This window comes from Aegilops tauschii, chromosome 3 (genome assembly GCF_002575655.3).
Source record: "Aegilops tauschii subsp. strangulata cultivar AL8/78 chromosome 3, Aet v6.0, whole genome shotgun sequence".
NCBI lineage: Eukaryota > Viridiplantae > Streptophyta > Magnoliopsida > Poales > Poaceae > Aegilops > Aegilops tauschii.
In genome coordinates this window covers 501,290,363-501,306,752 of record NC_053037.3, presented here as the reverse complement: position 1 = coordinate 501,306,752, position 16,390 = coordinate 501,290,363, and the positions used below count along the sequence as shown (strand labels likewise).

The following is a 16,390-nucleotide window of genomic DNA, read 5'->3' as shown; positions in this document are numbered from 1 at the left end:
AAAAGGAAGATCATCGGAATGGATGGAGTCGCCAATGAGCAAGACTTCGACAAGTACGGCGACCCGAAGATGGAACATGACGACGACGATGAAGTACCAGCATACACCACAAGAAGAAGCAGGACCACCCTACCTAAAGGACGTCCGTTCAAGAGAAGAACTCCATTTACAAAAAATAAGGGCAAGAAGATTTTGAACAGATAGCTAACTAAGATCGATTGTATTTAAATTGTAGCCTTCATTTCTCGATTGTATTTCATGGGCACTTTTTGAACTCATGAATATTTTTATATTTCATGGGCACTTTTTGAATTCATGAATATTTTTTCAAATTTTATGATATTTTTTCATATTCAATATGAAAAAATATTGAATATTCATGAGGACACTCGATCTCGATCCCCCTCCATCTCGATCGCTATCCCCTCCATCTCGATCTCGATCCCCCCCCCCCCCCCCGCACCCTCCCCCGCTCCACCGCCGCCGACGACCCACCGCACCCTGCCCCGCTCCACCGCCGCCGACGACCCCCCGCACCCTCCCCGGCCCGCTCCACCACCGCCGAGCACCCCTCGCACCCTCCCCGGCCCGCTCCACTGCCGCCGAGCACCCCCCGCACCCTCCCCCGCTCCGCCGCCGACGACGACCCCCCGCACCCTCCCCAGTAATGTTTTACCAATTCACAAATGAATGCAACTAAAAATCCAAAAAAACAAATTTGATTATATTTTCAAATAACAAATTTGATGATATTTTTTCATATTCATAAATATTTTCAAATAACAAATTTGATGATATTTTTTAAAAAATTATTACTGTTTTTATAAAAAATATTACTGTTTCGTATTCATTTTCATTTTCTAAAAAAATATTAGATGCAACAAAAAAAAAATAATAATAATAATAATAATAATAAAATTAGTTATGGCACACCGCTGGCTGGTGCGCCATTGCTGTGCAAAAAAAAGGTTACTTATGGCGCACCGCTGGGTGGTGCGCCATTGCTATCTAAAAAAAGATTTCTAATGGTGCACCGTTCGGGGGTGCGCCATTGCTATCAAAAAAACATACTAATGGTGCACCGCTAGGGGGTGCGCCATTAGTAATCTTCCCCCCTAGCTAGCTAATTCGCCCGATCCCTTCGTCCCTCCCTCGCCAAATCCACTCCCCCCCCCCCCCCCCGCTGCCCTGACCCACGACGCCGCCGCTCCCGCGCCCCCCACCACTACAGCTCCTCCGCCGCCCACCGGACGGCAAGCCGCCGCGGCCCCCGACCATCCCGCCGCCGACCCGCAACCATCCCACCGCCGACGACCGCACGGGGTGCTGGACGACGACCGCCGCCGACCCGCAACCATCCCGCCGCCGCCGACCCCGACCCCTCCGGCGACCGGCCACGCCCGCCCAGGTACCTCTCCTCCTTCCTCCTTCCTCCCTCTCCACCCGTCCTCCCCATTCCCTCCCTCCCTCCCCTCGACCGTGGCGACGCCGGCCTTCCCACTGCCCTGCCTGTGTTGCTCCTCTACCTGAGTTGGATCCAGTACCTTGTTCCTCTGCCTGTGTTGCTCCTCTCACTTCCCTGCCTGTGTTCCTCCACAGCAGATCAAGAACTACAGCAACTAGAGAGTGGAGAAGCAGATTAACAGCAGGGGAAATAGCAACAATAGATCAAAGAAGTACAGCAGATCAACAAGGCAACAGTGGTAACTGAATTTTCAACACTTCTCTGTACTGCATAAACATTCCGTGTTTGATCAAATGATTGTAGCCTTCCCATGGACTGTATTTTTTTATATAAAACTATAGAATATCAGATTGAAATATTGGGGAGTACAATACAAGTTCAGGAACAAGGGACATTTTTTGCAATTGTGAACTCTCAATGCTCAAGTCTGGAAGTGTTTACAAATTCAAAGAGTTCACATGACTACTGGTCAAATGCTCTAGTGTATTTAGTGTAAATCTAGTCTGAAACTAGTAGAGCTCTTGGTGATTTGCAAATTCAGTTTAAATAAAAATTTGGTACATGACTACTAATCATGTATGAAAGATGTTGCTACTGGATGAGCACAAGAACTACTCAATAGATTTTGATGTACTCCTGATCATGTATGCAAGATGTTGCCACTGGATGCATGGATGCATGACTGGGACATGACTACTCAGTAGATTATGACACCTGATAATCACAGTAAACTGTTAACAAATTACAGTTTACTGTCCATTTTAGCCTAGCATTCAGTTATCTTTTCACCCTTTTTTCAGTCCATTCAGTTATATTTTCAGTAGGAAAATCTGTGTAACAAACTACAGTTTACTGTCATTATCAGTTTACTGTCCATTTTTGTTTTGATTTTACTGTATGTATCTTAACTGAATCTTAACTGAAATTTGACCATGTCAGCTGTAAGTTGGTTAACCAGCATTTGTGTGGGCTTATCACACTGAACTCAGTAATCTTACATACTGTTCTGTCACATGATGGATAGCACTGAAGAATATCTTGAAATGTAACATTCGAGTAGTTCACTTACCATGACTATCAATTAATAAGCATGATATTGTACCCTTCTTTTAAAAAAGAATTCCCCTGTGGTTGAGATCCTATAAAACGGTGCCCCTCATGAAGCATCCACCTTACTAAGCCATTACTTGTGTGCATCTCTAGTTTCCTTGCAGGTTGTAAGTTTTTATTAGGATAGCTGTAAATTTCTTCTATTTTCTAGTAGTACAACCTGTACTGGTTGGGACAAAAACACTGCTTTTGGTGTACCTGTACTGTTCTTTCTAGCTGTAAATTTCTTCGTTCTTCACTTTACTGATGAGTACACAAAGCAAGTGTGAGTGAACTGAATGAATTCAGTGTGCACTGTAGTATAAGTACCATCTAGTCAAGTCAAGCTTTGGTCATGGTCCAGCAGATGAGATTTTCTCTTCTGAGGAAAAGTAGATGAGAATTGAGAAGCATATGCCACGCAATGATTCAGCAATATCTTTAAGGCAAATCTGGCTGGCAATTTGGCCCTCTGTGTCCATCACCATGGCCACTACTATTTCAAACTGAAGAAAGAAAGGAAGAGATGATTTTGCAGGTACCCCGAGAGGCCCTTGAGTTTGCCGGAATGTCGATTAACTTCCGTTCCGGCAAATTCAGGTACTCCATATGTCCTATTTTCAGCAAAGGTCATGCTGAAATTTTCCGTGAATTTTAGCATGACTTTGCTAAAAATAGGACATATGGGGTACTTGCGACTAATGCATGGGCCGGGGTATCTTAGTACTTAATTAAGTAGGATCAACTGCCCCTTTATTCTTGCTGCATTAAACCATAGGTGGCAATAGAGCCAAGTGATTAGGCCCAACTTAGAGTCGACAAACCCTAAATTATAAAACCTTGGCTTTTAGGGTGCCTCGGTGTCGATAAAAACCTAAATGATGAAAGCTTAGGCTTTTAGGGTGCCTCGGCATCAACAAACCCTAAATGATAAAAGCTTAGCTTTTAGGATGCCTCGGTGTCGACAAACCCTAAATGATGAGACCATGATCTTGTTCCTTGACAATAACCAACTTTTTTACCAAACTTTTTTCCTATTTAGAGCGAAACATGGCCCACAACGATGAGGCCGGCGGTTCGGGCGGCAAGGCATTCTGGGAGCTGTCCCAGGAGATGGAGGAAGAACCTCACCGCTATGAGGACACCGCGGAAGACACCAATCCTGACTACACAACCGCTAGTGGCGTCGGGGATGACACCACTGATGGTGCCGCCGAGGATGCCACCACTGATGATGGCAGCGCACGCACAGATGGCAGCCAACCGAAGAGGCAACGGAAAGACCGGCGCCCGAACGTGCTCGGCACCGTCAAGGAGGAATTTACTGAAGTGAACTGCGATGGGGATCCAACGGCGCCTAAAGAATTAGTCAAGGGGTACTCGGTTCAGCTCCGGTGCATTCTCCGGAGCACCGTCTCGATCAACACCGAGAACCTAAGGCATAAGGACCGAGGGAATTTGCGCAACCTCCTCTTCACGAAGCTGCACGAACGATACAAGTTCCCCGCTGAGTTTGCAAACACATGCCTCTCAGGGAATAAAGTGAACAGTGTCGCCCTCACGAAGATGAGCACGGCCCTGTCTACTTGCAGAAGCGCGGTGAAGAGAATGATTAACAAAGGTGATAGTTATGAGAAGATCCAGGCGAAAAATCCTTCGATCAGCGAAGATGACTACAAGGAGTTCAAGATCAAGTGCGAGAGCGGCGCATCCGAGGAATCAAGTCAGTGGGGGAAAGAGATGCGGGACTTGAACTTAGGGGTCCACAAACTCGGTCCCGGCGGTTACAGAGTGGCGGAACCTATACGGGACAAGGAGGACGCAGAGCGTGCCGAGCAAGGCCTGCCGCCCCGCTTCGAGAAATACCGTGAGAAGCAGACCAGGAACTATGTCAGGGCCCGGTACAAGGAGGACCCGGTAACAAAGGAGCTTACCACGGATCCGAAGACCAAGGCGCTTGAGAAAGTTCTGGTAAGGAATACACCCCCGCGTAATTAGCTACATATATGGTTGCATTCTAGTTAATGAAGCCAAATTTCTAAATGGTTCACATTCCTTCCGCAGGAGACTAAAAGCAGTAGCACGGGGTCGTCTCATAGCTCCCCAGCTTGGGACAACACTCTAAATAGGGCGTTGAACATAATGAAAAACAAGGATAAGCTCAGTAAGCCGTCGTCAGCTGGTCATGTGGCCGGCAAAGGCTTGTCCACAAAATGGTCGTCATACTATAACGCTGGTGGGCGAAAGGAGAAAAAGACCAGCTCGGAAAGCCAGTCACGCGAGTTTCAAGAACTCAAGGCACAAGTGGCGCGGATTCCGGAGATTGTCCAAGAGCAAGTGCAACAACAATTGGGAACGACGCTCACCGCCATTGTGCCTAGCTTGATTGAGGGGCTGCAGGCGTGGATTGCGGGCGGCCAATAGGGGCCGCCCCCGGTTCCCAGCTTCACGGCCAGCAACTCGCACAACGCGCAGGCGGCGCCATTGGTGTCTCCGGCGGAGGCGGTATTGGTGTCTCCGGCGCCGGCACGGGCATTGGAGCTTAATGCACCCGGGTGTACGCCGGCCAGCACCTCGGCAGCAAGCGGCCCCTCCGTCAGTTGCACGCCCGCCGTTGGCGGTGCCTCGACATTAGCCGAGCTCGACGCCATCACGGTAACTAAGCCTCTCGGCCGATGACTTCATCTCCTTGCCTTTGATTAGGCATCCCTGACGCCCTACATGTTTTCGCAGGGCGCCGCCGACGTTCCATGCACTCTCCTGCACTTCGTGGGCGGCGAGTTGATTGATGTCGCCAAGGGCAGAATCGTTCAACCGGGAAACCCCATGTTCCACGGTAATCCGATGCCACCCACCGTGTATAGGGTTGAACTGGTTCGGGTGCAGCCAGGCTGCGACGAGTTGTTACCTCCGATTCGACCCGCTGGGGCCGACGAAGATGATGTGATGACCCTCAGCGCCTGCGTAAGCTGGCCCCTGCTTTGGCCAAAGAGCCAGATTCGTTTGGGGGCGGGGGACACCACCCCACAGACAACACCGCCAGTCGTGCCGGCGCCAAGCCATGGCAAGACCACCGCAACGCTACCGGACATGCCGGACATCCCTATGGCACAAGATCCGGACATACATATGGCACAGGATCCGGACGATGACGACAACGACGACGGTACATTTACCAACGTCGATAAGTACTTTGCCGAACATGGGTACGGTGACAAATTCTTCGGGCCTCCTTCTCAAGAACCCAACCCTGAAAAAGACGACCGCGATCGAGTTGGTACCGCGGAGAAACCCAATTGCAACAGGCGTCGTCTGGCGTTCAGTTCTCAGGAGACGCCTGCAGCTGCCTTCACCGAGCCTCAGATAGCCGAGGTGCAGAATATTATCAGCCCCAACACACTCAAGAAGGCGGTCTCTGAGCAGAACTCGATCCCATTACAGGAGATGAGGAAGAAGGGACGGAAACGAAAGAATAACAAGGGCGGTGCGAGCCAGCCGGCACCGAGTACGATCCGTGCTCAGGACGGGCCACCTTCACCTAAGGATATCTCGAGGAGGGTGCATGTGGCGGGTAGGCCGATGCTACCGACTAATCTGCTCAATGCTGCAACCGGTGCTATGTGGAGTTTGCATGACAGTGTTCTTTCTTTGGAGAAGCGGCATCTCTCCGAGAATGATGTGGCATACCCGGTTTTCGTGTCCAAGGTGCCAGAGGGCAAGGGCTTTGTGGATAGCGCCATTGGGGGTACGATCGTCCTGCGGTTTGATGACATCTTCGCTATGTTTAACCTTCATCCGCTGCACTACACCTTCGTTCGGCTATTTTCGCTGAGTATGGAGATGCGGATCATTAGAGACAAGACCCCGGACATCGTGATAGTCGACCCCTTCTACATGCGTGCCAAGATCTTGGGCAGCGCTGGGGACCGGCAAGTCGCGAGTTCATACCTCGAAGGCGTCATTCTGGCAAACCCAGATAAGGATAACTTCCTCGTGCCTTACTTTCCCGAGTAAGTCATCCCCTCACCGCCCCGTAACATATGATTTCTTAGATTTCGATCGTTCTTTTTTTCTAACATTCCGTGTTTTGTGCAGTGACACACATTGCACACTCATCCTCTTAAGCCCGAATCCATGGCCACGTATTTCGACCCGGACCGTCAATCGAAGATAGACTACACAAATATCAAGAAAGTTCTTGATGATGTTCTCCCCGGCTACGCCAGATCTGGAGGCACCTTCAGCAGGCCAGTTCGTAAGTACGGCAAGCACATCTTCAGCCACAATACGACGTTCTCCTGCGTAAAGCAGCCGCCTGGCGGTCAGAAGGATGCCTACTACGCCCTCCATCACATGCGGGCGATCGTACGGGACCATAATCACCTTCTGCTACCAAATAATCTCAAATATTGGGCCGCACGCTTGTCGGCAATCCAGGACGCGGACATCAGACAAGAATTCTTTCGCATCCAGTCGGAGTTTGCGGAAATCATCCATCAAGATGTCCTTCGTACCTCGGGGCAGTTCTATCTCAGACATCAACCGTCCAACAGTGAGATAGAAACAACGCTACAAATGCAGGCTGACAACGCCCGCGATTTCATGACCATCACGAAAGACGGCGGCTTCATCCATGCTCCGGTCCCTGAGTCGAGTCGAAAGTAGTGATGCTATGTAGTTCTGAAATGTCGATTGGCTCATGTTGTAATATTAAACTTTAATGAACTTGTATGTCTCTTTGGTTTGGACAGTCGTTCAACTTATATGTAATCGATGCTATTTATTAGTAGGACCATGAATCGTGCTATTAATGTGTTGTTTTTCTCTTCCGATCCTTTTGTTGCATACTTATATATTGCTTATGTATTGTCTGTGAATTGCTACTAACGTTTTGTTTGGCTAGTGCATATATAGAGATGTCATCGTATGTCGTGTACAAGGGTAAGGTTCCCGGAGTCTACGACGACTGGGAGGAGTGTCGGAGACAGGTTCACCGCTTCAGCGGTAACAGTTACAAAGGGTACACCACTAGGGCGGAGGCGGAAGTTAGATACGTGCGCTATCTAGTGGGAAAGAGGAGGGAGCGGAGGAGGAACTGGATGAAGACCAGTTTCATCGCGATGATGCTAATCGTGATGACTGCAGCTCTCTTCTATGTGATGGTAGTTTAGATGATCGATATCGACTTGTAATGTGAAGACAAACTCGCTACTCGCGGTTTCGAGACTTGTAATGTTATAACTTTGTTCGGTATTTGAAATTCGGAGACTAATATGATGAATTGTATTCGGAGACTAATCTTCTATTGTATTCGATAAATCTGTTGTTTATATGTTGTGCTCTCTATATTATGTGCAGTAATATGGTTTGTAACCTGTGCAAATATCAGAAAAGAAAAAAATCCCTAATATTCATACTAATGGCGCACCACTCAGCACACTAATGGCGCACTGCAGAAAGGACACTAATGGCGCATCACCCCCTAGTGTGCCATTAGTATGCCAAGGCACATGGGTAAATATGGCCCCTGGGAGGCATACTAATGGCGCACGGTGGGCTATACTAATGGCGCACTATGTGGTGCGCCATTAGTATTCATACTAATGGCGCACCACTCAGCACACTAATGGCGCACTGCAGAAAGGACACTAATGGCGCATCACCCCCTAGTGTGCCATTAGTATGCCAAGGCACATGGGTAAATATGGCCCCTGGGAGGCATACTAATGGCGCACGGTGGGCTATACTAATGGCGCACTATGTGGTGCGCCATTAGTATACCATAGTATACCAGATACTAATGGCGCACCAGGGGTGCGCCATTAGTATTTAATTCTAATGGCGTGGTGCTAGTGGCGCACCAGTAGTGCGCCATTAGTAGGCAAAACTGGTGCGCCACTAGGAGGCCTTTTCCTAGTAGTGCCCGCACCGACCAGGGAGATGGAGGAGGTGGCAGGCAAGGGGCCGGGCACCCGGGGGCCCCAGACCCCAGGCACCCGCACTGAACAGGGATGGGCGAGGTGGAGGCGGCGAAAAGCCCGGGCACCCGGGGCACTGGACCCCGGGCACCCGCACCGATCAGGGAGGAGCAAGAGGTGGTGGAGACGAGAGAGGAGGAGGCCCCGGCAAAAGAAGAAACTCCCGATAAACCCCGAAATGGATAAAATAAGAGGAAGAGAGAAGTTTTGAGTTCCCCAACTCCGAGATCAAAGCAACCCCTCTTGATAGTACGGATGTTCCTATGACTCAAAAAGAAACCAAAAAACTTCTTGAGCCGACAACAAACACCGTTTTTCTCTCTTTTGTCTTCATAGGGTTACTGACGTCCGTCAACGCACAAGACGTGATAATGTCGTGAAATAAACTTGACAACCGACATTAGTCCTCGCAAATCATATTGTGATCAATCATCAAAACGTAATTGAGTGACAATTGCACTTTCACCATGTACTGTACCAAATAAATTCGCACTACAAATGCCATTCAAAACTTTGAATTCATGTTATGTTCAATTAAAATATTTCGCTACATGTATAATGCATGCAACCTGCTACTCAAATGAACATTTTAGTGCATTCCAAACATATATACTACCGCTTCAATATGAACTAAATTTGAATTCGTTTCTCTATTTGAATAAGATCTACAATCATGATTGTTGTGAAGTTAAACCATTTGAATTCGTTTCTCTATTTTAATAAGATCTACAATCGTCATTATTGTCAAGTTAAACCATCGTTTGTGTATTATCTTCACAGCACACATGATTACTGTCTAGTTAGATATGAACTATGTGTACTATATGAACTCGAACTCAATTTTTTGAATCCACTTTATGTTAATTTCAAATCACAGTACATTTCAAGCTCTAGCTAGATCTTCATAATCTAAACCATGTCTCATATGTATAATGTGTTTATCACATAATGTATGGTGCCCCACCCCCTACGCCTACAAGTATTTAGATGTGAGTTGCAAACGCCACACATTACCAAAAATTTAAATAAAATGTGAGATTGTTCAATATATAGTATGGTTTAGATTGTTCGATATTTAGTTGTGAGCTGCAAACGCCACACATTATCTCAAATTCAAATAAAATGTGAGATTGTTCGATGTGTAGTATGGTTTAGATTGTTAGATATTTAGCTGTGAGTTGCAAACACCACGCATTATCACATTATGGTATAACATGTCCCAAACCACACCACGTGTATCACCGCTATATTGATGCATGCATATCTTTATAACACTATGATCTCCTATTCAAATATATGAATCCACTTTCATATCGAATTATGATCTTTGTTAGTCTCTTACACCCACACAATCTCTAACCTTTATAGCTAGCACTAACTTTCTCTCATGCATGCACATGCCCTCCCCCTCCCTCAGCATTCTATCCATCGCGCACATTCATTTTTTTTCTTTAGGTCGTTCTCCCACAGTCTCCAGAACTCCTTTCCGACACACACCGATCGATAAACCTCTCCAGCGATGTCTGCCTACAACATACACATGCACCTTCCATCTCCTCCTTTCTGTGTCCATGCCTCGTGTGTCTCATACGGTCCCACACACGTGTAAACTCTCGCCCCTCTTTTCATCGATCTCACAATCGCACACTCCTCCCCCTATCTAGCTAGTAGGCCTCTCGCACCACCTCCTAGCTCCATTCTCTCTGTCTATCCGTCTCGCTGGGCCTTATTTGCCTCTAACAAATGGATGTACACCGACCGATCTCCCGCTATACATATAGCTAGCTAGGTCGTTATAACTCGTTTTCCCCACGAGTCGATCGATCTACCTCATTAGTTATGTCTCTCCCTTCCTTTGACAAACAACAATTGATCTACCGATCTACTTAGGTCTGCTTACCAAACACATGGTCTCCCTACATCATCCATGCATGTGTCCCGACACATGTATCATGCACACGCACACACAGAAACACATCCCCACTCTTATTGATAATATTGCGGTTCTACCCTCAGTTTGTCTAGTAGGCCTCTCCCACCATCTCCGAGAAGCAACTCCATCACCCATCCAGCACTCTACCCCTCTCTCTCTCTCTCTCTCTCTCTCTCTCTCTCTCTCTCTCTCTCTCTCTCTGTGTGTGTCCCAACCTATCTCCCCCCCCCACACACACACACCGATACATCGAGCGCTCTAGTCATGTCTCCCTGCCACACACAAACTTGCCCCTTAGTGACTTTTGAACCAAGCTTGGTTGGTAGGCTAACTTACCACCATAACCCACACCATAGTAGATTTGAAACCTCGTGTCATTTTTCACATAAAAATGAGATGGCCAACTATATTTTTTCATGCCTGCCTGTATCAACCGATGGATGGTTTCGAACAGCGCCTATCCATTTTAAAAATCAGATACCTTTTCCATTTCTAACTATCCATAGTTAACGAATGATTTTCCTAATTTTGTATTTTTTGTGAAAAAATCAAAATGTATTAAGCAGGACAAACCCTTCAAAACCCTTTCATAAAGATGAAAACTGAGGACGTGTTACATATATCCACGTGCACGAGAGTCCATAATTTCATTCTAATTTACGCATTTTGTATGATGAAGCTAGACAACCATGAAGCTTTGAGATAAATTCACAAAGTTTTTGGTTACTACTATAGGTGTCGCTTCCACTTGTCCCTAGGCGACTTTTGAGCCCAGCTAGGTTGGTAGGCTAACTTACCATCATAACCCACACGAAAACTGATTTACACATAGAAATGAGATGGCCAACTATTATTTTTATACCTGCTTCTATCAACCGATGGATGGTTTCGAAGAGTGCCTATCCATTTTAAATATCAGATACCTTTTTCATTTCTAATTGTCCATAGTTAACGAATGATTTTCCTAATTTGTACTATTTTGCAAAAACAACTAAATGTATTAAGCAGGACCGGCCCACTAAAACACCCTTACAAAAGATGAAAATTGAGGACGTGTTACATATATCCACTTGCACCAGGGTCCATAATTTGCTTTTTACGCATTTCGTATTATGAAGCTGGACCACCATGAAGCTTTGAGGTAAATTCACAAAAAAAATCGGGACTACTATAAGTGTCATTTCCACTTATCCTTTGGCGACTTTTGAACCAGCTAGGTTGGTAGTCTAACTTACCACCATAACCCACACGGCAACAGATTTGCAACCTCTTGTCATTTTTTCACATAAAATGAGATGGCCAACTATATTTTTTTCGAAGAGCACCTATCCATTTTAAAATCAGACACCCTTTTCATTTCTAACTATCCATAGTTAATGAATGATTTTTCTAATTTTGTATTTTTTGCGAAAAAGCCAAAATATATTAAGCAAGACACACCCTTCAAAGCATCCTTACAAAAGATGAAAATTACATCCTAATTCTTGGATGTGTCGAAGTCTTCTTCCTCATCCTTCGATGACGTGCCGTGAGAAAATCTCGTTATCATCTCTCGGCCTCCATCTTGATATAACAAACGTGTTGATACTCATGAGCTTGTAGAATCAGTGACTAGAAATTGTCGATGTAGACCAGAAGACACATACGGCCACAATCTTCGTAGGAAATTGTCACCCTGGAAAAGATAACGTTGGAGAGGGCATGCGGAACACCCCATGTCTGACCAGACGAATCAGGAGCACAAATCTTACATGTCATGTTACTCGACGAGGCCAAGACTAGTCAGCCTTTGTCGATCGTAAGTGTAGCGGGAAAATCAAGATGTACATCCACGCTGTCAGCTCCGCAGGCAGTGGTACTATGACAAGCATGTAGAATAAAATGTTAGACCATAGAGCCAGATTTCCACACACCTCCTAACCAGACGAAGAAGCACCTCTCGACATAGGCAAGGCGGGGAGACCTTATTCGCCGCCGACGACGCCCCCTTCATTTGGCCACCGCCGATCAAAGACAAATTTAAATTTATTCCTAACCATCTTCGGGTCGAAGCCGTGGGATTTCCACCCTCTCCCTGGAGCGAACCTACAAGAACTATGCTAGGTCTCTCGTGTCTGACTACTAATTCTCATCGAGTAATCATAATATCTCCATGTCTAAAAATATATGTTTATCAAACGTGTGCGGTCTAAAATTTTAAAACGTTTAACCATATTTTGCGTATGCATGGATATAATATGAACTGGAACAATCCATGCATGCATGCATGCTTAAATATTTTGAAACATATTGTAATGAAAATTATTGAGTCCTGCGGTGGTGACTACTAAATGGATGAAGAAATATGTTGTTTTTATTTCCTCGAGGGCCTAAATACCTATGGACGAAATCAAATCACAGAATGAACTGCCCGTGAAACTATTTCACGCGACTGACCTTTTTGCGTGACGCCTGACACGAAGGCGCCACACTACACTGTGCAACGCCTCACAGATAGGCGCTACACGCCTGGCCAGCGTCGCACCCGTGTGATCCGAAAATTACTAAGTCAGTGTGCAGCGCCTGAGAGCTAAGCGCCACACTATACAGTGTAGCGCCTAGCTTCTAGGCGTTGCACTAGTGGTTGCTTCATTTTGTAGTGCAACCACTAATGCAGCGCCTGAGAGCTAGGCGTCACACTATACAGTGCAGCGCCTAGCTCTTAGGCTCTGCACAATGACTTAGAATTTTTAGGCAGTTTGGGATGCAACGCTGGCCAAGCGTGTAGCGCCTATCTGTGAGGCGTTGCACAGTGTAGTATGACGCCTTTGTCTCGGCCGTCACACAAAAAGATCAGCCGCGTGAAATAGTTTCACGGGCAGTTCATTCTGTGATTTGATTTCGTCCACAGGTCAAATATGTCAAATTTGCCTACCCAAAACATGCCACATGCTCTGTTCTTGCACTATATCCCACATGACACAAACAGACGCCCGAATCGCATACGCAATCAAACAATACCATCTGCCACTCTTTTCTCACTTATGTGCCTGTGTTCTACCCTAATTTAGTACTCCCTCCGTCTCAAAATTCTTGTCTTAGATTAGTCGAGAGAGTACGCACTATCAATTTTTGCCACCCTGGATCTTTCTGAACATTTTTTGCCGCTGCATGAAATTCAAAATTCCATACTAGTAGGAGTATATGGCAAGAAGAAATGAATCATATTTGGGATGAAGCGAAACATGAGAAATAATAATAATCCACATCAGCTATCTCAATTAGAAACCTTTTTTTCTCCCTCTCTCTCTTGCTTCGTTTTGTGCTTTGTAGAGAGTTTTGCCGGGTGCCTAGCGTGCTATATGTATTGACCCTCCTCCAGTGGCCGGAGAAACCGGAACACGCGCGGGTCCGCCGGCGACGCCGTCTTGCAGGTGCATGCCTCCCCGTTGCGGACGCCGAGGTGGTAGCACAGGCAGATGCCCTGCTGCTGGTGCGACGTGGGCGTGGACTTGGCGGGCGGCGCGGTCTTGGGCGGCGAGCACGGCAGGCTCATGGACAGGTCCAGGTCCAGGTCGAGGTTCAGGTCGGGGCACCGGGGCGCGTCGCTGCTCCCGCCGCTGCTGCTGTGCCCGTCGTCCGACGGCGACGGCCTCGCGAAGCTCACGGTGCTGCTCTGGAAGGAGGCGAAAGGCGCGTTGGCGAGCCTGGACGCCGGCGCCGGAGAGGAAGGGAAGACGGGGGCGGCGGTGGACGTGGTGAGCCCGCTGGCGGCGGCGGCGGCGCTGATGGGGCGGTGCGTGTGCGGGTCCATGCCGCGGTTGAGGAGCTTGCGCTTGATGTGCGTGTTCCAGTAGTTCTTGATCTCGTTGTCCGTCCGGCCCGGCAGCTGCCCCGCTATCAACGACCACCTGCACGACGGCGACCGCTGCTTCAGTCAATAACTGCCCATCTCCCAGAAACCAGGGACGGACGGAGGAGCCGATGCGCATTGAAATCGCGATCGGGTGCTTACTTGTTGCCGAGGAGGGCGTGGAGCTTGATGATGAGCTCGTCGTCGTCGTCGGTGAAGTTGCCGCGCTTGAGGTCGGGTCGGAGGTAGTTCATCCAGCGGAGGCGGCAGCTCTTGCCGCAGCGCAGCAGGCCCGCGGCCTTGGGCAGCGAGCGCCAGCAGCCCTCGCCGTGGGCCTTGATGTAGCCGATCAGGCGCTGGTCCTCCTCCTTGGTCCACGCGCCCTTGTTGGTGTGCGCCTTCTCACAGCACGGCGACCTCCCCATGCCGACGCCGCCGCTAGCTACGGCTCCGCTCCTTCCCTTCCCGCTCAGTTTCTTCTGCCTTTCTTGGGGTGGACGGCGATAGCTCGGAGCTTGAGCTCGCTCGCGGTTGTATGCGGCAGGGGATGTGGAGGAGCGGTGTGGCCGCGCCGTGGAGGGCGGGGCGCGCGTATATATGGGGGGCGTGACGGCGAGAGCAGAGCCTTTTGGTGGTTCTTTTGCTGGGTGTTGGTGGTGGCTTCTCGCTCCATTGACCCGATCCTTTGCCGGGAGCGGGGATTTGACCGCCTGCGCGGGCGCGAGGGGCGTGCGTCGGGGTTGGGTTGGGTCTGGGTGGGCGTCGCAGGATGCTTGTGAGTGAGAGGGTAAAGATGTGGGCGCGGCGCAGCTAACGTGTTTGATTCCTTGTTGTACTTGCCGGAGTGGAGTAGCTTTGGCTCGGTGGTTGCAAAACGGATCTGCCCTCAAAGGGAGTGCTGCTCCACCGAGTTTTGGTTTTGTTTTTTGAACAAGACCCCAAGTTGTTTAGATACTTGCACAGCGTAGACAACACACATGTACACTAAAAAAACTTGGGTCGTCGAGCATCTAAACCTAAATTTGGTCCTTAGTTGGCTTGGTACAGCCACCTCCACTAGCCGTCCAGCTGATCTTAGTTTTCCTTTTTCTCTTTGTTACTACTACTAAGTCTTAGTCGATGCTATATCCTTAAGATTTTACATTAAAATCTGTGCATAATTTTCTTATTGGTTTTTACTTTTTCTCTCTTAAGTATGTTATTTGACTGAGACTTGGTTAAATCTCAGTCGACTGAGACCTAGGCATGGTTTTCAATTTCAGTAGGCATTTCGGCCAGAGGGCTGAAATATTCATTTGAATTCAATTAAATATTTGGACTTTTGAAAAATGTTTGAATTCCTGTGTATTACTGAAATTGGTGAAACATTTTGGCCGGAAGGTAAATATTTCAGTGTCTACTGAAATTACTGAAATTCAGTGAGTTTCATCAAAATCTCGTTGAAAGTGAAGACCATCGACCTAGCCACACCCTACTAAGTCTCATAGACTTTTGCAAGAAAACAAAAAGCGAGACTTGCTTGGACGCACAGTTTCTTTGCACCAACATTGCAAGCCATGTGACGTGTGTTTGGAGGACCCTTCTTCTTTCCACTCCTAGTACTGCATGGTAAGCGTTCGTTCGTTAGCTCAACCGTAATTCCAGCGTTGGGCACCTACTTAAAAAAAGAGATGGTCGTAACGAAAACGGAATCATGGTGCAGGAACACGTTCCATAATTTGGTGGAGCAACCGCCACCGATTGCCTAGCTAACGAGCCGCAAACCAGCAAAACCCTCCCAGCTGTGCGTCCGTGTCCCTAGCGCTTGTCATGCGTGCGTGACTAACCCCATTTTTCTATTGATCCCATCATCCCCCTCTTGGCGCCAAGGCAATAATTTAAGCCTTGATTAGGTAGTTCGTGTCCAGCCAGCACTCGGCCTGGTTGGTACGCAGCCCCGGTGAGCTCACACCGCTTAAAATAATCAGGCGATCCCCCGGGGGTCAAAACTGACGCGCCGCCGGCCGGCCGGGCTGCCGTTTCCGTTGGGCACTGCCGACTGCGCCGCTCGGTCGATCCGCCCGGCGGACGCATGATCCGCCGTACGTAAAAGC

At 48.0% G+C, this 16,390-nt stretch overlaps 1 protein-coding gene across 1 annotated transcript; it reads right to left on the bottom strand.

Moving 5' to 3' along the window:
• Positions 1-13,591: 13,591 nt before the first annotated feature.
• LOC109786831 (myb-related protein 308) lies at positions 13,592-14,989 on the bottom strand. The gene is made up of 2 exons (XM_020345395.4): positions 14,460-14,989; positions 13,592-14,355 (listed from the first exon to the last, which is right to left on the bottom strand). The coding sequence occupies exons 1-2, from the start codon at positions 14,720-14,722 to the stop codon at positions 13,803-13,805; spliced, it is 816 nt and encodes a 271-aa protein (XP_020200984.1). The 5' UTR covers positions 14,723-14,989; the 3' UTR covers positions 13,592-13,802.
• Positions 14,990-16,390: the final 1,401 nt, after the last annotated feature.